This window comes from Galleria mellonella, unplaced genomic scaffold (genome assembly GCF_026898425.1).
Source record: "Galleria mellonella isolate WM207_F2 unplaced genomic scaffold, CSIRO_AGI_GalMel_v1 utg36, whole genome shotgun sequence".
NCBI classification, from domain to species: Eukaryota; Metazoa; Arthropoda; class Insecta; order Lepidoptera; family Pyralidae; genus Galleria; species Galleria mellonella.
In genome coordinates, this window is record NW_026442086.1 from 4,558,218 (window position 1) to 4,584,085 (window position 25,868).

Here is a 25,868-nt window from a genome sequence, read left to right on the forward strand (position 1 = left end):
CACCGACGAGTGCCAGCAAACAGCACTACGGCGTCACCAAATTAGAAGCGAACCCATGAATTCAGGAGGGGGGTATTTCATGACGCGCAAGCCCCGCCTTAGCTGCTCGCATCCATGTCAGCGAACCACGGACAAACACGGCAGCCATACGCCAAAACGAGGAACATCCAGAAATAGATCAACGAAAATACATTGAAAAATAAAAACAATTATAGTTTGGCAGATTTACTGAAACATTAATAGCGAGTATTGTAATATAACAATAAAGCTCTTTAACGCGGTCAACAGAAACGAGGGGAATCCAATATTAACGAATTGTAAGTAGATACAGCACTAAACACGTAACCTTCGAATGTTGATAAGAATAATAAGTGAACTTTTGTTATGGTTCGTATATCAGGGCGTGTGTGGTTCTCGTTTGTCGTGTCAAAAGCCTGCTAATGGAATATTAAGTGTGACGGGCGCAAACGTTTGAAAATGGAAGATAATAAGGTCATGAATGTCGAGAACCGGATACCACCGGTTCCAAGAAGAGAGGCTGTTTCAACATAGACAAACTGTTATATTTATCACTGTCCACTCACAACTGTGCAGCTTTATTTTAAATGTTGTGATGTATTACATAAGAAGAAATAAAAATTATAAATGTTTTGGAATACAAAAACAATATCGTTAATATTTTAATTATTAACTTTCCACTGCTAAACATAGATCTTCCCATAGACTACCATAAAAATGGTATCGAGGTTATAGACTTTTGTATTCATAGTCAGGTGATACAAAGATGTGAAGTAGTTTCTTGAATACTGCCCCATTAAGTTGGATTTGTTTGACCTCTCGACCGGAGTTGAACTTAGCCAGTCTGACAAGTTCCAGGTACCTATATATATATATATATATATATATATATATATATATATATATATATATATATATATATATATATACACACATAGAAGTCGAGAACTTTGAGCGCAATATTACCAACCATGACCGCTATAAGTATGAAATGAACGTTAGACATGAAAAATAGGCAATAAGTTCTATTAAAGAAATCGGTAGTCTAATTCATAAATGAATGCTAATCACTACATATAAGATAAAAAAAATCACATACACCAAAAATACGTACTGATTATTTCTAAAATGTCAATTTCAACTAATTGTTTTCGTGTTATAGATATTGCAACAACAATAACTGGGTCATGAAAATTCTTCATTAAATTCAACGGTCACCTATTCTCAGATAATGTTTGACCTCATTCTAAAATATTATTTTCACTAAAATAAACAGTATGTATCATTTGTATGTATATTAGAAACAAAACTCGCGACAATGAATTAGGAAAATATAAAAATCACGAAGTCGTGTCAAGAATACATTAATATTTCAGAAAAATATTTCAGTATAAGTCAAAAGTTCTTTTAATTATAAAAAAATATTATTTAAATAACGAAATCTACTTGTATACAAATTGTGTAACTATATTAAGAGAACATAGAATTTAACAAACCAAACAAAACGGATACTTTAGTTTGCAACGTCTGAATAATATGACCCCGACAGAACACAACATGTATTTTCAAGTTATTTGCGGTATACACTTCTGTTTTCGTGGATAACATTGACATTTCCTTGCATGCCAACGTTCGCTAAATGTGTATCCGGCTACTTTATACGATATTTACTGCTCCAGTTCTTTTTTTTTTATTCTTTTAACTTTCAAGCAGCTTCTCCTTTCCTTTATGCAGCTAAGCGCTGCAAATAACTGCAGCGTGGCGCTAGTACAGTGTTACAGTGAGGGTGCGGTGGACTTGAAAATATGGGTTAGTGCCGGGTCAGTAGGTCGTATGCGGTTGCCGCCAGTCAGTGCGAGCCGCAGTAGTTACGTTATTTTGCAACACTAGATCACATATTACACGCTACTGACGACACTATGAGCTAGTGAACTCTGTCGCTTGCCAGAATTTCTGACTCAAATTCCACACCTGTGCGACAATACCTACTTAAAAATTTTCCAGCAACAAATATTTAAACTATGTACATACAATTTAGAGCTAAAGCTGTCTGTTTTATTACTATATATGTATGTGTATATTTAAACATTTGTAGATAGAGTTGAATAGATAATAATATGAAGTTTTCTAATTCCAACACGCTAAAGTTCATTATTAACAATCTAATACTATCATCAAAATACAGTGAAAAAATATGTTCATCTTTAGTTAATATGTCTCGAATTATAAATTACTATATTTGTGAGTAGAATGAAAAAATATATAAATATAGCTATAATGGGTAATAAACTTGTCTATCAATTAAAGGTAAAAAATTGTGACTAAGAAAATAATTTATTGTGCGATTATAGAGTTTCTACAATACGTGTTTCTGTTAGACATAAGGGTATGAATATTATTTACTCGGAAAGTTATGATGAAAGGCATTTCTAAAAATATAATCAGCATTGGCCAGAATCGTAGTGGTGTTTTTTTCACTATGCAGTTGAATGAAAGCAGCCAGCCAACCAGCTGAGCCAGCCAAATAACTTGACTCATCGTTTTCATTCACGGAATCGTTTTTCAACTACTTGTTATCAATAAACAGACTGGAAATAACCAATACCTTGAAATTATCAGAAAATAGACACAACACATAAAATTGTTCATAGTTTGGTGAGATTTTCCGACTGAATGATTCATACGCAAAATTTGTTTTTTACTTTGTGAATGGAGCGGCGATGAAGTGAAGACAAATCGTATGAGTGTTATTAAACCTAACCTATATTTCCTTTCACCTTGATCTTGATTTGACGACGGCCAGATAAAACGGTGGCTATTGGCGAACAAATGATTATGTAATTTATATAAACAGGTGGCGCGTCATTAGCAATGGAATATAAACTGATTGGCTGGTTGATCGGTTACGTCGCTTGACACGCCCACGTTGCATTCAATCAGATTAATTTTACTACTTTACGATCAAATCCTCGTTTCATCTGTATTTGTATCAAGCACGTATACTAGCTAATAATGTGAAATGATTGCTGCATTTCGACACGTGGTATAACATGAGACAGAGCAGCCAGCCAAATGGATCAAGTGTGCCAGCATTAATTACCTAATGATAATGATATTATTATTTATATTGTGGCGGATTGATACAACATTACCATATATACATTTGATGAATTTAATGTGAATAAACATTGATAAGATAGGTATGTATTCGAAGACAAATTGTTCTTATACAGACATCTGTTGGATCGTGAAACTTGGACGCAATTATTTATTGTTTTCCTTTATGACGCATCTCAAGAGCTAATCTATATAATAAGACTTATCAAGTAATGAAATTACAGAAAAATATATAGTGATCATTAACTATATAAAAAATTGGAGCTACACTGGGACTATATTTACGAAACGAAAACTGAATTTACAACGGAATATTCCAGTGATCTTTCAAGACCTCCGTGTATACTTCGCGAACGCACTTGCGACATCGCAATTCACCGGCGCAGATCCGCGGCCAGAGCCACTTTCACTGCACGTGCGACGACAAACACCGTGGTAGTAATAACAAAGATGGCCAACAATAATTTGACCTTATACTTTTTATTGTTTATTGATCGACCAATACGATCAAAAAGAATTTAAGATCGCACATCTTACAAGATAATGTTGGTATGTCACTAAAAAACCCAATTAAACCTAACCATAATCAAAAAGAAATTTGACAAGTAATTTACATAAATTAAATAGCAATAGAACAATGTTACAACGGCTAGATGAGAATTTTATCACTAAAGCAAAGTTGTAATACTTGTTTCTTTGTGAACTGCCATACAATTACATGTTTTACTTAATTTTCCTTAAAGAGCTGGCGTGACCTGACCAGCAAAGCATTCTTTTTTATAGTTTTGTATTTTGATATTCTTTTTTATAATATCTGTCTTTGACAGTTTTATTATTCTGTGCAATTTTCCAAACATCGTTTATTCAAGAAGTCTTCCTAGTTTTTTTTAAGGAACGTGCAGTTGCCACACAAGGTATAAAATAAAACCCAACAACAATTGTAATTTAGAAGTAATTATGTCGAAAAACATGGAATGTTCACAATAAATCTAAAGATAAAGACTACAAGCGTAAAATGTTGCCTTGAGACATTGTAAGAGACAGAAATCTTCAAGGTTTGATGGTCGCGATTCAATTAGATATTGATCATGTCTTTATAACTGTAGCATACTAACTATAGTCACTTTATTATGATATCATTAACATAGTATAGCAGACTTTGTTTCTTCTTTTGAGCAAGAAAACACGCTATAGCTTCATTTGTATGTTTGTTATTTACTATACGAAAATGAGCTAATATTTTTAAATAAATGCTGGTCTCATTTAATTACTTCTCGTGAAAATCTCTTGTAAAGTGATTAAACGTTATTAAACGACGAAAATAAACATAGAGCCATGTTCAATTCTCGATTTAGCAAATAAATTTAAACTTAAAAATGCAAACTCTGATATGTGATATGATGATTTTAGTTTTTTTGATCCGGAAAACGTTGTTCTGCCATATAAACTAGGGATAGGGACACCCTAAACTCCTCGCGGTAAACATACTTTATGACCTTTACGACCATAAATAAAAACTACACCAAACATACATAAAAAATATAAAAATTAATCGAGCCGTTTCGGAGGAGTGCAACCACAAACACCATGACACGAGATTTTTATATATGTATATAGATATAGATGGTAAAAACTTAGTTGTTCGTTTAGATACAACTAGGATATTGTGTAATTCACTTCTTGGTCAGATTAAAGTACCTACTTTATAATTTTTAATGAATACTACATAACTGTTTTAAAAGGATTAAACATAATTAATTTTATGTAAGAGAATAGAAATCTTGTACAATTGACTTAAAAAAAAACTATATTGGATATGGATGATGTTGAGAGAGGACTATGCATATTATGAATCATTTCTTATATACAAAGTATCAAAATACAAAGTACCAAAAAGTTTTACTACATTCATTCATGATGTTTGACGTTTGTTATTTACTACTTTAATAAACAAGTTTTATTAAAAATAGACGCAACGATACTATGACACTATATGTCGCGTATTTACTATTACTAGAAGAAAGCGAGCCCACAACTAGAAGCGAAAACAAATGACGCTGTTTTATTAATGATGAAACTGGGAGAACAAATGATGACAAAAATGTAAACGTTTCTCAGAATAAAAGAATCACAGGAAATTATATTTACAATAATAATGATGACAAAATTCTTACTAAGATAAATTATATAAATAAAATGTGCCAAGAGGCACAACTAATAGATGTTATAAAATTTGGTATACACGTAGTAATGGAGGAAAATATGGGCTACTCGCGTAAAAACTAGTAATGAAATAATAAAGAAATTAACTATTAGGGATTCGTTCATATTTAAAAAAAATAAAGAAGTAGCACATAGAAATAGACTCACTATACCATATGTACATGGATATGAAAATAAACATCGGATTGGAGACACGTAAATACCCACAAATATACTAAAATTTAATTTATAAGAAAATCTACTTATTTCAATATTGCACTGAACTATTAGCAAAGAACGTTTATTAATTCAGTATAGAGGTATCACATCATACACATTTTATATGGACAATAAACAATTAAATTTGATAGCGTCAATGAGACCGATTCTAAGGATCTCTAGACTTAATTTTAAATTGTTTCAGAAATTTATATTTGTCCTTAGTGTAGAGATTTCGCTATAATATCAAATTGAAATTTTAATTTTACAGATACGTTTAAAGAAATGGCGCCAAAGGATTGACCTAATGTATGAGCGAACACAATATTATTGAAGTTTCATACACAATTTACCAAACAATACACGTTTACTATCGCTGCTAGTGTTTGGACGCAAGTCGAAATCGTTGCACGATAATCGATGACATAACGTAAAGTACCTAGTATTTTTTTTTTATAATATTTACTAGGAGTTACACGACAACAAAGCTAAAAGTGTACCTGGAACATCATACTTAATATCGTAAACAACGAATTATTTATAACTTATGCTATGGTACAAGAAAAGGAAACACCCATTAAAAAACCTCTTATTGTAATTGGTAACGTTCAATGTCCGTTCTATATCGCCTCGAGAAGTTTTACGCACCAAAACCAATGACAAAAATAGGCTTGCTCCTTAACAAATAAGTACAATCGTTAGCAATGATGCAAGATCAAGAGGTAGATGTATGGCTACTCTACTCACACTCTTGTCGAACAACAAATAAAAAAAACGTCGGCATAAAAATATAAACAGTATTTTAATCACACATCTACATTATTTCTATACTTAATAGTGGATTTCTATTAATGAATCAAAAGAAAACGTCAATTTGAGTAATATATAATTTAAGGAAAAATATAGAGAGAAAATACCATAGACCTATGTCGTTAATAGCGAGAAAAACTTCCAGTAACACCTCATAACAGTCATACCTAATAGTTCTTACATGCCGTAGCAAGCAATAAATTCATATGAGAGTTATATATTATTGCTCAACTGCTATAAAATTCAACATGATGATTCATAATACGAAAAATGGCCGACTATTTAGTATTATATAGATAATACTTATCAACACACAGTAAAAAGCTCTCACACTGAGTGAGTTTATAAAATCAGGTAAAATGAACATAACTACTTCCTGACATGATATTATACATAGAGAAGTTAGTAAATGCTAAGTTATAAGATCTCGATTGAATCGAAGCTTTTCTGTATACCAATTAAAGCTTCAATTCTATTAAGAAATTTAAGAATCTAAATAACTGATTTATTTTACTCTACTAAAAACAGACATACAACTTACTGTGTATAAAAAGAACCAAAGACTATTTAAGTATATTGACAAAGGACGTAACATAAAGATTTCGGACTGATTTCAAAATTCAATTATGAATCTCATAAATAATTAATTTGGAGAGAAACATAAAGCGTGAAATCAATTTAAAAAATAATAATATATAAAAATATAAATAATTAATTAATGTAACTCAACATCTATTATTACATATTGAAAATTATGATGTAAAAAAGAGATTTAAAGATACTTAAATTTAAAATTTTGCTAATATGTATAGTTGCATGAAATTTAAATTACATAAAATGTACAATTAAAACAAATAAAACTATTTAATTTTGATAATGATGATTAAAGATGCTAAGAAGGATTGAAGTAATAAGTACCGACCGCCTGAGATTAAGCTGTTAATAGGTATATAGCATGTAACCAATAAAATCAATGAGGATTGTAATATTTGCAGTCTCCTATGGTTGTTACATCAAAATATGGTTCACAAATCTCGCAAACCTTGATCATATGAAATACACATTGCAATAAGGAAAACAAGAGAAAATCTCTAGTGATCTGAATCTTTCATAATCATCCTGTTTAATATGTAAAAGGCACTAGCAACTCCTTATTTAGTATCTATAAAAAAATACAATCTGATTTAACGTTTATTCATTCAAAATATTTAATCTCCACTACAACGAAATTGTCCCATCCAACTGTCAGCCTTTATATCCAGATTCCATAATCCTATACAACATTTAATTCTGTAATGAAATTAATAACTATATCCGAAAGAAAAGAATGATTCACAACATTCTGATAGCGAACTTCACTCTTTCTCATACATGAACTTCCTACAAAAATATTAACGATATTCTCTGCAAATATAGATAATACACGTGTAACGAATAAATTATGTTCGATATGTTCCTGGCAGCGAGGCCGAGATAACAAGTGTTAGTACGGTACAGTACCAAGTGTGGAGCGGCAGTGTGTGACGTGGTACTGGTTCGACAGTGCATCTGGTACGATCGGCCCATTGCCATCGCGCGACCGCCAAAACGTCTAATAAAGGCAAATTTTACAGCTTCCAGAGATAATAATTAAAATAAAAAAAAAAATTTGACGATTGCAAGATTTATGAATAATTAAATATACAATACTGAAATAAATAAAATAATCACACTACTATTTACTACTTAAATAAATAACAAATGAGTTTAATAATAAGTATTCAATAAAATCAACTGAAAATAACCTTACTTGACTATAAATTTCCTTAAGCCCGCTCGTGGTGAAATCCCAAATTGGAACACGTTCGCGATGAAATCGTCTGATTCTATCACAAGCACAACCACTAGCAACTGACACAGAATATTACTCAACACACAGGAACCAAACTAGGTAGAGAGAAAATCAACGATAACACACTTTGTAATAGTAATCTCCAATCTTTCTTATTCATAGAAGTATAATACATGAGCGTTTTAGAACTGGTTCCCTAAGTCAGAGCTATTGCATAAAAAAAAATTAACGCAAAAATAAAAGCAGCGCTACAAAACGCCGAACACTTCTTTCTGTTAGCGCTGCGCACTGGTGACTGAACGGAGACGATCGCGCACGAAGCACGACTCGAATCAATGTTGCGCAGCGCGACAGTGTGTGCTTCGTATATACATAAGACGGACGCGCACACCCACACTGGAGACACCTAGTCGGGAGTCCGGGCCGGGACAGAGGGACAGCATTGTCTCGCCAAAGGGCACTGTCTGATGGTACCTGTTCGACCACTACCAGTGAATGAACCCTATTTGACCCTTACAATTTTTTTTTTCCTATTATCATTTAATATTGGGAGCAGGATATTGTAAATTGTTTAATTAATTTTAAGGTCACCAAAACTTGTTTCTTAACAAAATCATTGCTTTGGTACTCACTATCATTACATATTAAGTACAATAAACTTTAAAACACAAACCAAAGGCAAAATAAAATTGATAACATAAAGAAAATACAGACAATGTGACACACATTATGAATAGTGTTGATCGTTTTGTCAAACAAACGAAATTAGATAAATCGGTATAATATTAGAAATCTAGTTGAAACCAGATAACCAATGTGAATGAGCGCGTGTGAACATTACCGCGACGTTACTGTATAATGGTCTTTAAATGTGTTTCGTCATTTAGGATTCTAATGCTTTCTTATTAAATTTCAATTCCTTATTCCCAACAAAGGCCTGTCCAATTATGAAATATATAGACTGCTATGGTATTACTACTGCTCCATACAAGTTAAATGGGAATGCAGACTTGTGAAATGAAATTTCAGAACAACAGCAACAAATGCAAAAATTTGTAACGATTTATTTCCACTTTAACAAGCGCTATTTATTTTCATAAATAAACCTTTCTTGTAAGGCGTACTTTTTATATCAGACATTGTAAATTTAATTACTGTTGCAACAAATTTAAAATATGATACAAGTAATACCAAAATAACACGTGCAGAAAACGATAACTAATTTTCCATTAACAACAAGAATTAATAAATTATAATATGCTTACAATTAAGAATAATACAGGAAGACATAATATTATTTTTAGTATGAATAGATATCAAAAAACTATAAGTGTGAAGATTAACATTTGTAAACAAATAAAACAAATACAAGTAGATACTACATACATGAAACATACATGCAATAATAATAAAAATAAAATAAGAGAAACGAAATTAGATAAAAAAAAAAAGATATTGAATGTGTGTTAACAAAAAAATTTATAATTAATATTTACAAAAAAAAAACCTTAATTTAGCTAACTCAAGCAACAGACTATTATTGTATACCTACTTTACTGTTGTATTCTGTGAAAATTTCTGAAATAGAGAGTATGAACACAGTATGTAATTTTCAAGAATGAATGAATGAATTTTAATCTAAGTCCAATTTTGTCATAAGATCAGAAAACATCAGCCGATACTGTTTTAAATTTTGAATTTTAAAATACATTATAGAACGTATTTTATCATCTATAGAGATGATAGCTTCGTCTTTCAGTTCAATAGCTGACCATTATTATATTATTAGATTATCTGTTTCCGCTCTTTGGACTACTCAATTAGTTTTCACGATATTGTTTATTAAATAATAAAAAAATTATAAGCCTCGATTATATTTGTACAAAGGCAGTATAAAAAATAATCTTTAAAATACTCGTACACGGAAATAAACTGAATTGGCCCATACATCTGTTGCTATCCAAATTATAAAACATCTTCGAGATAATGTCATTCAGTCTAATAATACCAGAATTCACTGTAAGTTCTGAATACTTTTTTTTGCATTTTAGTTTTTTTGATAATCGATGCCAAATCTCAAGAATTAATAGCATAAAGTTGATTTTTCAAACACTTACGTACGTACGTAATATGTAGGCACTTAAGATTCTTTCCTAAAATATCAATCTAAAGTTAAGGTTTAAGATGGTTTAGATTCTAAACGATTAAATTGGACAATCAATTTATATGGAGGTCTCAAAAAACGCCTAAACAACAGGAAATAATTTGAGGAAGTTAAATGAGAATACGTAGCGAACTGTGAAAGAAGTTAATCATTCAATTAATAAGATTGATTCCTGATCTAGATTTATTTAATTTATTCAACTATTTCTTTTTTTTTTTTTTTTTTTTTTTTTTTATACTACTTAGAATGGCAAACAAGCTGACGGCCCACCTGATGGAAAGTAGTAACCGTCGCCTATAGACATGAGCAGTACCATGGACATAATAGAGTATACTGTTTCGCCCATGATACCCCCCATGCGTTGCCATTCCTGAGGACTCAGGTGTTATTCCTCTGTACCCAGTAAATTCACGCCATATCCCATCCTTCAAACCGAAACACAGTTATGCAAACACAACTGCTTCACGGTTGAAACACGAATGGGACAGAGGTACCCAAGCAATCGACTTTTGTACAAAGTCTCCCTCTGGTTTCGTCACTATGTATAAGCAATTTTATATTATATTATGTATATAATAGTATTTTTACAACTAAAATTTTTGAAATAATGACATAATTGAAAAAAATATATTAAACTACTTAGTAATAATAAAAACATCGATTTAAAACTTGAATTAATTATACCTATTTTATCGTTATTTATTTACTAGTGATAAAAAAAATAATTTAAATACAAATTCACACGACACAATACACTATACAATTAAAATAAGCTGCGGATATTGAATAAGAAAAAATTTTTTCATCTCGAAATTCATAATACTAATGCAGAGATTAGTATATAAATATTAACGGAGTGTAAAGATATAGAAATTGCTTATTTCAATAGAAATCAACTAATAATACTGAAATCAACGTCGAGTCTGTTAAAGACACAAATGTATTGTTTGTAAATGTTTCTTATAATTTAATTGTTCATAGTGACTAAAGGCACAACAAAGGAAAATATTGAATAAAATTTTCATAAACAATTATTGGAAAACACAAAGCATTGAAATATACTACACAACACTTTCATAATTGTTGTTATTATTGTAAGGCAATACACTACTACAAAATTATGTATTCTCACCTTTATAAAATCAATTAAGTTTGTATTTAAAGCCGTGTAGAGATTCTCATTTATGAGGCACGGGAGAGACGTGCGCCGCGGACCTGAGATCAACATGGTTTAATAGTGTCTACATCTACAGTAGACAAGCTTGCTACTAACACACAGATTACTTAACTCCAACTTAGCAGATAAGATAAGACTTAAGCTGTTGTGAGTAATGTGTTCATATTATAATTCTAATTGCACATTAAATATTGATTTGTAGAACGACAGACTAATTAGTTTGGATCGTTGGTGATGAGATCCGTTATTCGAAAATGATAAACGAAATCGTTTTATCACAATCCGTAGATAATTAAGGAATTTGTAATTTAATACTAAGTCTGAAAAATTGTTGATAATAAATATTTCATGTTGCAGACGCAGGGCTTTGCAAATAAAATGAGACAAATGTAATATTTTCTGTTATTTTAAAACACTGGGTAACTTCTTCTTCTACCTTCGGTCCCTAGAGTTTTAATGTTATACTTCAAAAGTAATACAAATAGTTTAAGTTACTACATTAAACAAAATATTTGAATTGTTAAGATTCTGTACCCAGTGTTCAAAATAATCCATGTAATGGCGTAAAGTAAGTAAACAATAAACGAAAAATTTACTTTTTAAACAATCATGAAATTTAAATATTTGTTTGGATACATACAATACATATCGGCTAATATTGGTGCACAATAACATCTTTGTAGCATTACACGAGCTAATATTTCACAATAACTCTATTGATTCTGTGTAGATTAGCCACTTTATCAGCGTAACAGCTGGTGATGATAACAACGGAATCGCAGTTATTGGTAACTTTCCATAATAAGAAACGATAAGTACTTAAAGGATATTAGAACTAACATTCTGTAGGCCTGCGTAGACAAGGGATTTTTTGTCCCATAATGTCAGCTAAGGACTTACGCGGACAATTGTGCATGAGACAATGCACTTTATAGGTAATATTCTATTTTAGCAGACAAAAACAATGCCGAAGATTGTCACTCCATAGGCCCTATAATTATCGTCTAAAAATTATAGTACAACATTACATTTTAAATGAAATATTAGACTAATAAATTTCCATTAATCTAATACTGACACTAATTTGAATTTATAATAATATAAGAACAGACAATGGTTTAATAAACTTTATAATTAAGCTTTTTCTGCCCATAGTTTTTTTGTTATCTTCTTATTCAAGTGAGATCCTTTAACAAATAGTGGAAATAAAAATCTTTTAAATAATATGAATATACTAAATCCGTATGACGAATAAAAAATACAAATAATCTACATAATAATATGTATTCAAAAATAGGTATAATCGTTCATATTCAAAATAAAGATATTTTAGATAATAATACGTATCCAAATCTCTGTTTAATCCTAAATAAGTTAATATTCATTCATTGCAAAAAAATCAACAAAGAAGTAAAAAGACTGACACACTTATGATCAAAAGTAAGCTTTTTATCCTTCGACCATTTCTTGTCTGTTTACGTTCAGTTATAAACACAAACGGTACAAACAAGTACATTCACCCAAGACTGTTCACAATCATATCTTAATGCAATCAACAAGCTAAAAACAAGTAAAAAAAAGCATTAAATCCTATTAACCTTCACCTTATCACTAAATCCAAATATAGAATAACATTGTTGGTCGACCGCACCTTATCGTCATGACATCACGAATTGGCGACACGATCGCGGGAATACTTAAAAAGTTTGTCGACTTTAACGATATTTATTATTTACCTAATAGCCTATGAACGGCAGATATGCATAAGTAAATGTGTGAACTTTGTTTACTAACAGAACATTCAGTTTGATAAAATGTCGTACGACAAAAGAGGAGACATAAAGGTGGATATAGACTAAAGGAACAAAGAGCACAGAACAAGAGCCAGAACATGGAATCAAGCTAATTGAAAGAATAACGTACAAAATTACTCGTGAATGCAATCCAATAACTAATAAATGCTCTTAGCCACTCTTTAGCGCATTTCAACTAAATAAAGTTTGAAGGAGTAGGAAAAGAACGCATCCGTTTGTTTTTTTCAAAATTCACCTTTTTATAAGGTGAATTTTGAAAAAAACAAACGATAACGCAATCGTTTGCTTTTGCTAAAATCACTTTATTTTACCTCTGCTATGGTCTGTTATCCCATGTAAATATTAACAATCTCAACGTTTGTAATATTTAAAAAAATATGGTAATAATCTGTTAAAATGTCATCATGACCATGAGACCGAAGGGAACAATAAACGAGAATGACAAGGTGAAGCAAAAATTGACAATGTCCAGTCATGAGAGAATTCTCGCGTACGGCTTTGGAATATATCCAACTCCCGCCCTAAAGTGCTAATTAATGTGCGTCCACACGTGGTGTTTCACACCAGCCTACCATTCTTAACTTTATCTATTCTGTGTTCTAACAAAGGTTATACTAAAACAATATCAAACACGAGTATTTTTGTTTAAACTGGAAAAAAACTTCGATAAGGAAAAATACACATAAAGGCTTACTACTCGTATAACAGAATATCGGAATAATATACATGTTCAAAATTAACCTTTTTATATACTTTGACAAATGTAGTTTTTTATAAAAAAGAAAATTGATAAAACAATTGAAATAGAACAAAAAATACATAATATACTTCAAGACAAAAAAAAAAAAAAAAAAAAAAAAAAAAAAAGAATATTTAAAAAACAATTGAAATAGAACAAAAAATACATAATATACTTCAAGTCAACAGACGGTGATTTTATTTTACAACTAATATAATAAATAATATAAATAATATAATTAAATACTAAGAACCAGCACATATTACAAACAATACATTTTCTACTAATAAATGCAGGTTATTTCCCCTCTATAAATATAGCTTATGTTAGAATAATAGCATGTCTTTAAGTACCTGAAGCAGAATTGAACCTAAATTTTCGGCTTTATACACTAAGATAAATAAATCACAATATTTCAAGAACGATAATAAAATATTTGTAGTATTTAACTCCAGACATCTTTAGCAAAAATATACAAAGTAAATCAACTAGGTAGTGACGGATATTCAAGCTACACTGATTAAGTAAATTAATGGTTTTCTAATGACAATGGCCTACTCTAGGTACTTCAAACTGAATAAGACGTATTTAAATCTAAAGCCCAGCAATTATTTGCAGAAGTACGAAAAACCACAGAAAATTCTATTGTCCATTCTTATACAAACGAAACGCAATCTTCATGAAGTACACTCTCCATCTTAAAAAAATAAAGGACAATAAAGCTAAAAACAAAACATCTTAAAATACCTATCACTACGAAGAATTATCAAATAGCGAACCCCACATACAGCCGAATATAATAGACCACAGAAGGTCACAGTGCTAGAGATCTGAACAGCTTAAAATAGCCCAGATATCAGAATAAAAAAAAATACCTATACACATTACTACGCCGTATCGTGAAATTAGCGGTCTTTGTTCGGTGAATATTTGCCACTGAAATCTGAACAGTGAAGTGAATCACGCGGACATCGACCGCGATATAAATTTTATTTAACGTCATATGGCATCGTATGGCGCATCACATGTGACACAGTTTCAAACGGCGACTTACTATTTGCTCTTATACTTATGTCGATACATAGAAATAAAACTGTAGTAAAGTCATATACGTTGCAATAATTGTATACCATCGCCACATTCGCAGCTCATGAACTCTTGCAAGATAATTACTTGCGTAGTGCAGACTCTTTTGACTATAAATCTTGAGCTACGATATCCACTAACTTCAGTACCATATCTCACCATTCGAATTGGAACACAGCAAAGCAATCAAACTACTTACAGAATGAAATAGATGAGACTGAAGTACCTACATATACAAATGATTTTGAGCAAAATCTCTCTCTCTCTATTACCAGATAATAATTATTCTAGAATAATAATAAAGCAATTACATAGCTATATTCATACAATTCTAATATAGTTGTGAGATATTCATACTTATGTATCGCAAATACTTTCGATACTGGATTTAGATTCTATTTACAATAATAATAATCTATTCTCGACCAAATACGTATATATTATTTACTCTATCCCAGTAGCTACTGAAATAATTGGAATATTAGTCGAACTTCCAAAATAAATAAATATGTACTCATATAAATAGACTTCTACCAACTAATGGATAAATATATCTACCTAATTGAAAATATTTATTTTATTGATACTATTAATAATAAAGTGCCTACTTGTGGTATCGTCTGCGACCAGATTTTATGAACGATCGTCCATAAATATAGACTAACACATATACTAGATAAGTACGTAATATTTTTAAAACGAAGGCCATCAATAGGGTTGATTTCAAAAATATTGCCTACCGTATTTATTCTCAATAGTATATATTTGTTAATAATTATAACCCCACCTTTTTAGACGGAAGTATATAAATCCCAGATGGACGTCATACAATGGTAAAACCATCTATATTTAGCCATTTTTGTATATAATTTCCATATAAAAGATTATCTACTGATAGGTAATTACATTATGACAAGTTATACAAGTGTTATGATTTTGTTGATTATAGTGATTGATTATATCAATGACGTCACAGTCGCAGTGCTGAATAAACACCTCAAAGTAGGTACAGACGTACATTACCAAAGCCTAAGTCAAACCTTTGCTATCGTCCATTATCAAATCCAAATAAATATTTCTTTAGGCAAATATTTCGTAAGTAAGTGGGTAGGTAAGTACTAATACAATATACAGAGGTTATATTCTAATAATGGTTCATTCAGTTCAGTTCTATTTAAAAATCGAGGCCGATCTTGATAACCATTCAGAACGAAGCCCATCGATTGCTAGGCTACAAGGTGAATATCATGGCGGTTTAAAGGAAACGACCTAGAATGCTTTACATAGTAAAATCGAAATCATAACCAGCCTTTCATTTAAGGAAGTATTCTACGAAGTAACAGAACGTTTTTATCTAAAACATAGGTTCAAACTTATATTTATGAAAAATATAAAATTAATTCAAAGACCTTTTTGATTTGATCGACAAAAAATGTGTCAACGCCTCTAGCTGTCAAGTTAGAATGGGCGACTCTAACCTTTTTATTCACGAAAACTTCAAATCTCTCATAAACCTATTTTAGGTATTGAACTGTTTGTCTCTTTCTTTTGTGCTAAATCCTTACTTTGAATGAAGGCAATAAAAGAGTGTAATAGTTAAAATAGCTTTGTAGGAAGTTTTAGTTTTAACGAGTAAGGGAGTATATGTTCTGTTGATTCCCAACCCGGCAGAACATTTCCTTAACAAGAGACGATTTCTCCATGTATAAGTGACTGTTAGATAGAGATAAGACGTATTTTACACATCACTGATCATTAATTTGACTATTGAGTGAACAATATTATTGATCATTAGATGTTGTCGGTTCTTCATTTTATTACGTCAAAAATAGGCAAGTTGCCTATTTTTGACACTAGAAAAGCTAGAAATTCCCAGTTTATTTAAATGAATTTAGGACATTTTTTATTAACATGCTTCTTTATCTGATTACTATTTCGGCCTAGTTTGAGTTGTTCTTGATATTCCTGATTAGTTGACACAACAACTAACCAGTAATATGGACTTCCGCAAAATAACACCTAATTAAATAAAATATTTTTAATGTTTAAAAATTGAAAAAAAAATGGATTTTACATTTACTTACATAATTATAATGTTATATTTATTTTCGTGTACACGTTTCATGGAATCGGAATTTCACCTTTACGAATTTATCACTATTTATCAAATTTTCTGATTATGCTCGATAGGTCCATACTTCATTCTTAAAATTAATTAATAAAAACCAATCACGCATATATATTTTTATAAATAGTACTAGTATCGCATAAGGTATATTACGATACTTACATAAATTCCAAATATTATAACTGATAAATGACTAGCGCGTACATAAAACAAATTATTTACCATTATGTAGATAAGAGTTAATGAACACTAGATATTGTTAATAATAAGGGACTAATAATATATACACAATAAAGCATAAAAATACCTAACTATACGTAAACAAAGCTACTCATACAATATACTGGAATGGGCCTTTATCGAGGCGAATACACAAGTAGCTACCAAAATAAGTAGTCCGTGACATGCAAATGTTATGCAAGGTGAATGAGGTGCCTAATTTTGAACGCCAGTGGGGAGAGGTAACCAACGTAGGTATACCGACACCTTTATGTTATATGTAGACAGAACGACCACAGAAGCCAACCCACGGGATTAAAACTCCAATATTGACTAACAATAGCGGAATTCACCTTTTGTCAGGGTTGGCGAAATTGTTTTTCAATGTCCCTTTCTAATCTATTTACAAGTACTAATATTATGAAATGAAGAGGTTGTTTGTTTAAACGCGCTAATTTCTGGAATTACCGGTCGAATTTTAAAAATTCTTTTTGCATTTGATAGCTCATTTCTTGAAGAAAATTATAGGATATTCAACATCATGAATCGACCACGGGATACAGCTGGTTTAATAATATTTGAGCTCCCATTACATAATTACATCCTGTTAAATAATACAAATATTAACAAAAAACAACACTAAATAAATGGTTAATTCCAAATTATTGAAATCTTTTTTAAGTGTATCCTCTACCCATAAAGTAACAGTGAAACATTTTTCTCAATGAAACATTGATTGAACAACGCCGAAAAATTTTGAGCCTCCATACTAAACAGACGCGTCCAGTTGTCAAGTCAGAAGACTAAAACCTTTTGAAAATCTTAATTTAGTACAAATTCCGAAGTATTCTCAAGTGCTTTTAATTTGGTCTTTAAGCATCTTAATAAAAAAGGTTTTTTTTTTATTTTTTCACAACACGTATACTGAATATATGTAGAACTGTAAACCAGATAGCATTTATACGATGGATTAGCCAGTTACAAAAGTTTTAAAAATATAATTTAAAAAAGAAAACTTGATACTTAAATAAAATTTAACGTAACCATACATGAAATTGTGGATTAGGGCAAAATTACTGATTGAAAGATTCAAATACTAATAAGTGTATCATCAACGACACAAAACCATCTACAACGTAGCAACTTTACGTAAAAAAAAGTAAAAATTTAAACGAGCGCTCAATTAATTTTGTTATTTTTAAATATATATGAATTGTCTAACGAAATCGGCTTAAATAATTACTTAGTTACATAAGAAGGGGCGGAATGAGAATTTATCAGTGCTTTAAAGCTTACTTGGGGGCAAAGTGGGCGCTCACACGCCTACGCTAAAGGTAGCCTGCCCTCACAGGTTACCCCTCCCAGCCCCACACCTTCACGATTCACATTTTCCGAGAACTCATAATTTATGCGTTAATAGTGCTAATACAGAGTTAGTACTTAAATAAGTTGCAGCACTTGCTGTACCCATTACATTACAGCATTATCTTTAAATACATAATGAAGTGTTTATTATAAATAAATGAAAATATATTAAAGATTAACCATACATACCAGCTTTAGCTGATAAAATTAAAATAAAATACTTAATTTATTTATTTATTAGTACACGTATGTATACAAGACGGACTTGATGCTAAAAGCGTTCTCTCCCAGTTAATCTTAGAGAAGTGTCAGGATACTCGAATGCAGTACTAGTAATAATTGATATATATATATATATATATATATATATATATATATATATATATATATATATATATATATATATATATATATATACATATATATATATATATATACACATATATATATATATATATATATATATATATATACATATTAAAATTTACATATATAAACAAATAAATATATATAAATAACAAATACATATGCACATATATATTTTAATATACACGAACATAAGAGTAATAGAGAGTACTTAATTATTTAATTGGTGAAATCAATTATATGTACAATTCAAAAAAGTTGTATGTGCATCATTTACAAAGAATTGTAGTTATATTTCAATTATTTATCTTATGGCCCGCTACTTCATATGCATGAATTTTAAAAGTAGGAAATAAACCACTTCTAGACGGCGTATTAAGATGAAAATTAAATGAATTGAAATTAAGATGAAAATTATTAATATGAATTGCTAAAAATTGCTCTTATTAAAAAGCGCCCATATCGATTTTTCTTAAATATCGCTCTTGTACAAACATCGTTTAGTTACAATTTTATTATATTAATAAAATATAGTTTATATTCTTAATTTTCAAAGTTAAAAGTTGATAAAATATTCACTGCAATAGTGCGGTTCCATATACTGTCAAGGTCACGTTTCCAGTTTCCAGACTACCGCAATGCGTTCCTCTTCATCTCTCGATAAATCACCCTCAAGGTTAAGTAACGAGATATCTCTAGAGTAGCTCGCGCCCTTCACATAGTAATAAGGTAGAGGGATATGCTTCCTTTTTTATATTTAGGAATAAAATACAAATGGTTTGTAATTTTCCTAAACGAACAATTGTGTGAAATATATAAAAAATCATATACGAGTATTAATCTGTTCTTACAATTGACATCCTGATTAATCAAATCCTAACAAATTATATAGAGGTCACTTTTACATTATAATATTCTATTTTAATAATAAATTATTTTCCTGAATCAGCATGGAAGGAAAAAAAAATATTGTAACCACTAATTGGCTACGTACGATAAACCAGTAATGTTGTTAATTAATTAAACTACTGTTTCAGCATTGTTGCAGGAGTAAGAAACAAAAACTAAACTCCAGCATAATCATAATCACTTCGACCTGTCCATCGTCTACTGCTGAACATAAATCTAAAACATCTACGTTCATCGATTCTGACAATTTGAAGTCGTAACTTATCTCATAGGGAGGATAACCCTACGGTTACTGTTTCTTTGAGGTCCTACAATTATTGTTTACTAGTTGTTCTCCGCGACTTTGCATCATTAAATCATTATAAATCATCATCAAAAAAAAATAATTATATAATGTATGTTAAGTTAGGATATATAAGCTACCCTTGCATCGTTCAGCTGTCTAAACACATTTGAGCAACAAACATATTTATAATAAAATTGTTTATACCACTGTTTAGCAACTACTCTATCATAAACGTTTGTTGATTTCCTACGTAGAGACAGAAATAAACTGGGATAAACAAAACGAATCAAAATCAAAATAGTTTTATTGCACCATATGATATCATATAGAATAAAAATATAAGATACCCATTCGAATTAATAGTTTTTACTATTTAGAGTGTATCGTCTGTCAATAATGGTGTCTCATAGTATACTCTTTATGCTCGAAGTTAGTTTATGGATGAAACAAGAAATAAGGACAGAGGCCATTGACACCCGGTTTACTCTACCTACCACTTAAGAGATCTAGTGTGAAGACATAAAATATACTCCAATTTTATCAAACCAAATTTTTTATTGTACGACTGACAAAAATATATATACAGACATATCGAATGCGAGAACGAGGACCTTATTCGTCTGTAAATATAAAATACCTTGTCCAATGTCAAGTGTAGCTGTGGGTCGAGGTACTAGTGAACCTTGGCCTCGGGTCTTAGCTGCGCAGGGGGATGTCGTCACGGACGATGACGTCACTCTAGGTGCCGTGGTCATGCGCCCTCGGTCTCAGACAATACGCCGCCAATCCGGCATCCAATGTAACTTGAGCTTCCCCACTTTGATTCTCTCTACTTTTCCCATAAGGATACCGGGTACACGCTACCATTAGATTGGTTCTGGGCAGTGGATGTATGAATAAACGGCGACCTTGACGGCACGAGTGACTGCATAACGCCAGTTCGCCGAAATCACATAAATCTTTATCAAGAATGAATATTAACTGATGATGAATGGATTACTTACTGAATAATAACTATGCGAGAGGTGCACGTTACATATAAGGTAAAGTTACATCCATATGACATCTATTCGATATGTATTTGATTTAATCTCAATTCGATCGCGTCACAAGTCATCCACAAATTTTATTTAATCGCAACCAAAAACGCAGAATTCCGAGGGCATAATAGGCTTACTTTATTGTAGAAAATACTAAAATCAACGCATCACATAGGGGAATTTTTTTGTAGTATATACCTACTCGTAGGAGTATTTTTTATACAACTTAGAACGACATACAAGCTCATCGCCTACAATCTATAATAGATATTTACTATTATAATCTTTTCTTTGTTCTGTGCATACTAGACTCTTACTAGAAATCATTCAATTAAGTCGTAGGTATTAAAAGTGAATATTAAATGCAATTACGCTTTATCTTAGTTTTTACTCTACATATAAACTTATCCTCGTTGTTATTCCTGGCAGCGAAAATAGAGCTTTCAAATGCGTAGATATGCTGCGTAAAAACAAACACCCACCGTACTACAAATGCATTATGAGTACTACAAAAAACATACATTGCGTCAGTTCATTCATATACAAAGGATATCAACAGCTACATTTTCATCATAGATTAAATAGGCAAATACAGGCAGATTATAATTGCATGAGCATTGCATTACCTAACGTCTATTCATTCAGATACATAGACAAACAACAGCTACATTATCTACCATCACTGATTAAATAAGCAAATATATGTAGAATGTCTAGAAAATTATTAACGCTCCTATCTGTAATTCATTCATATATTCAGCTATAATCTCAACCAACGCGACTTTAGCAAAAGTCTTACATTTTCAAGGCATTATTGCCCAACTTCTAGTCTGTCCCTTTGAATAAACGTGTAAATAGATTCTATTTATTGATTTTGGTCGCTTAAATGACGATTATAACAGAGGAGTATGTAATTATATAGAGATTCTTTTAATTTTTCGCAACGAAGTCATGGGCGCTTATGATTTACCAATATCCTAAACATGCATGAAAATGCAAAAGCATTATTATCATCATTATATTTGCATACATTTTGTTCGCCTATTATATCATTAATCATTAATCAAATTAAGACAATAAAACGTAATATCTCTAACAACTTATTAAAATGTATTTGGATTTACTAAATATTAGATTCAAAATTATAAAAGTTGACAGATACACTTAATAAGAATGCCTTGTCTTTAAATCTAAATAAATTTGTTCTAATTCGATCACAGTGAAAGACGAAGACAATGAAATTAGTAAAAAAGTAATGAGTGGATACATAAACATTTCATCATTCAAAGTCATCTGGCAAATGTACATGTAAAAGTATAACGTGAGAAATAAAAGTTATTTCATTCGATGCTAACGATATCACAAAATGTTATGAAATCTTTTTCTCTACTCGTTCCCAAGACACGCGACTCCGTTGAGTCACATTTCACCACAATAATATAGTACACTATGTTACTTTACCAATGTCATAACATTGGTATTAATATGAAACATTTTATAAATAATAAATCTGAAAAATTGTGAACAAATATATCTTGAGTGTAAACTATAGAATTTATTTAGACAACGATGATGGCAAAAAACACGCGGTTCGCTTGATAAACAAAACAATAAACAGCAAAAACAGAATCATACCTCGTGCGATATTGACTACTGAGTGAAGATCTAAGTGCCACATTGCTTAGAAATATCAATTGTATATCTTACGATAAGAGAATAAACAAGCAGATGAATTTAAGTAGTATCCTTCTAGCCTAATCAATTTTTTTAACTGTAATTGGTATGCTGTGATAAGTTTTTTTTTTTATTCTACTTAGTATGGCAAACAAGCTGACGGTCCAACTGATGGAAAGTGGTAACCGTCGCCTATAGACATGAGCAGTACCATGGACATAACAGAGTACTGTTTCTCCGATGATACCTCTCATGCGTTGCCATTTCTGAGGACTCAGGTGTTATTCCTCTGTACCCAGGAAATTCACGCTATATCCAACCCTTCAAACCGAAACACAGCCATGCAAACACAACTGCTTCACGGTTGAAACACGAATGGGACAGAGGTACCCAAACAATCGACTTTTGTACAAAGTCTCCCTCTAGTAAATGTGTGATTGATACTACTAATAATTAAAATAATAACTTAACTAACTACCACAGCGGTCGAAAAATAATAACCGTCACCTATATACATGAACGACACTAGAGATATGAAAACATGAGAGCACTCTTAATGCGTTCATGCCACTATTCGGGTCAGGACTAAGTCGTTATGTCTCTAATGTCAGAAATTATTCTAGTTACCTTAGTCTTCTGAAGTTTAGACTGAACTACTCGAAATAATACACACATTTATGTTTTACGCTGGAAATGGAGACCTGAGGGCCTATCATGAAAGATTTAAGAGAAATAAAATGTTAAGCTCGATTTACTGGGCCAATTTTAATATGAACGAAAACACGAAATTGAGTCTGAAAATTCGGAATTTAATTTTATGGTAGACCACCAGAAGAGTCACAAATAACTCAAACCTGTACTATTAATTGTAACCAACTCAACTATCTATCTAGGTGAATAATACTGTCTACCACTAGTATTAAATCATAAAAACAAAACTACCCTGTTAAAAAATGGACTACTTTTAAAAATTACTGTCCAGTGTCACTCAAGATTCTGACGTACTCAATACATCCAAATCTATACGGGCATTAAGAAATGATAATAAAATAAAAAAATAACAAAAGCGACAAAATTGTTATAGGTAATACTGTCACAAACACTGGAAAAACATCAAAGAACAAAAACACAGGACCTCCAATCTTTGTAGCTTAAATATTAGCAAAGTAAAATATTCATTGATTTTTAAATGCGTGGGTAGATAACGATAAAACAGATAACACGTAGGTAACCGAATCAAACCAAATTTTGTATCCATGTTTTATAATTAATTTTAATAAGATTTCACAAATCCAAGCAATTAGATAATAAACATGGCAGAAAATATATTACAACTTTATACTCGGTAGCTTATTTAGATCTCTGAAACAATAAATTTAAAATATGGCGTATGTGTGTAGACTAAGGTGCAGACATTTTGTCGTATATCCTTGTCATTATTATAATGCACAGATAAATAATTTAATTATATTAGATTCAGTGGAGTACCTACTCACGTGGGAGTCACTATCGTGGTATGTTCCATACCTACTCTCTGACAAACAACTGCGCAGTTTACTCCAGTCCTGGATTTTCAGTTTATCTCTATATATATACATGTTTAAATTTCAGAAATTATTTATGGTTATTTACACAGAATTGTGTGCGATGCGAAACGGAGATTAAGATAACATTCAGTTTTGTTAAACATTTAAACAAATTACTCACGTGTTGGCACATCAGTATCTAGGTATTTATTTACTTTCTTTCCACTATTTGGCATAATTTTAGTTAGTGTTAAAGCAATTAATCAATCAATCTACTCAATAAAACTCCAATACTGGCTGATAGACAATACGCAATCTAATCACTGACGGGGACATTAGGCCGTAAATAGAAATTGCCTTGCCTTGTTAGCCCACACATAGACATTTTTTCAACCTAATTTGATATTATAGTGTTTTTAATTCGACTGTATTTTTTATGTTACGCAATGTCTTCTTTAATTGTGGATCAATTTTAATGTTTCTTTTTTAATCGATAGTCCTATTTTAAGATTATCAATATATTAAGTTCTCTATAATTTTTAAATGATTATTGTTACTAAAACATTGAATTCGATGCCGTTGAAAAGGTTATATAAATAAGACTTATTTCTGTTTTAACGCCATCATAGACTTGATAAAAAAACTAATGGAATGATAAACCATAACAGTGGATATTTTTTATGGGTGAAAATGGAATGGTAACTCACTCTGCATGAAGGTCAACCTGATAGGACATATTGCTAGCAATGGGGCTGTTATACCCCATTACTAACAATCCCTTTCCCCCCATGACAGTGGGTAGTATACTAATAGTAATAACTATTGACATAAAACACCTAACAAGGCATTCAACTTGTATTTAAACACAAATAAAATATCTAGGTACATCGTATTAAACCGGTTCGTCTTCAAGGACTTACCGACTCATCAAAGTAGAACCGAAATTATTGAAGCTAGTAATTCAACATATCGAGAATAAATCATCATTATAAGATCGAGACAAGTAACCAAGCGATTTTTTTGGAAATCCCATGTGCACTGAGATAAAGTTAGAACATCAAATCGAGTATGTACTATTGTAAGAATTTTTGGACCAAGTTCTACTGTATCAAACCCAATAATTTTATCTATCAACTCCTCAATTGATGGACAGATGGAAACAACGTACTTATTATATT

General features: G+C 31.0%; 1 protein-coding gene across 4 annotated transcripts in view; it reads right to left on the bottom strand.

Moving 5' to 3' along the window:
• The window catches only part of LOC113520809 (inositol hexakisphosphate kinase 2), a 70,734-nt gene that overhangs the window by 20,462 nt on the left and 24,404 nt on the right, over positions 1-25,868 (bottom strand). The window contains exon 1 of one of the 4 annotated variants that reach the window (XM_052897499.1): positions 11,494-11,638. The exons of 1 other annotated variant lie outside the window; for it this stretch is intronic. In XM_052897499.1, the coding sequence (XP_052753459.1) occupies positions 11,494-11,589 (96 nt within the window). In that variant the 5' untranslated portion in view covers positions 11,590-11,638. Of the gene's footprint in view, positions 1-8,150; positions 8,518-11,493; positions 11,639-25,868 lie in introns of those variants that run through there. 2 more of the 4 variants (XM_052897502.1, XM_052897500.1) reach the window with 2 other exon arrangements.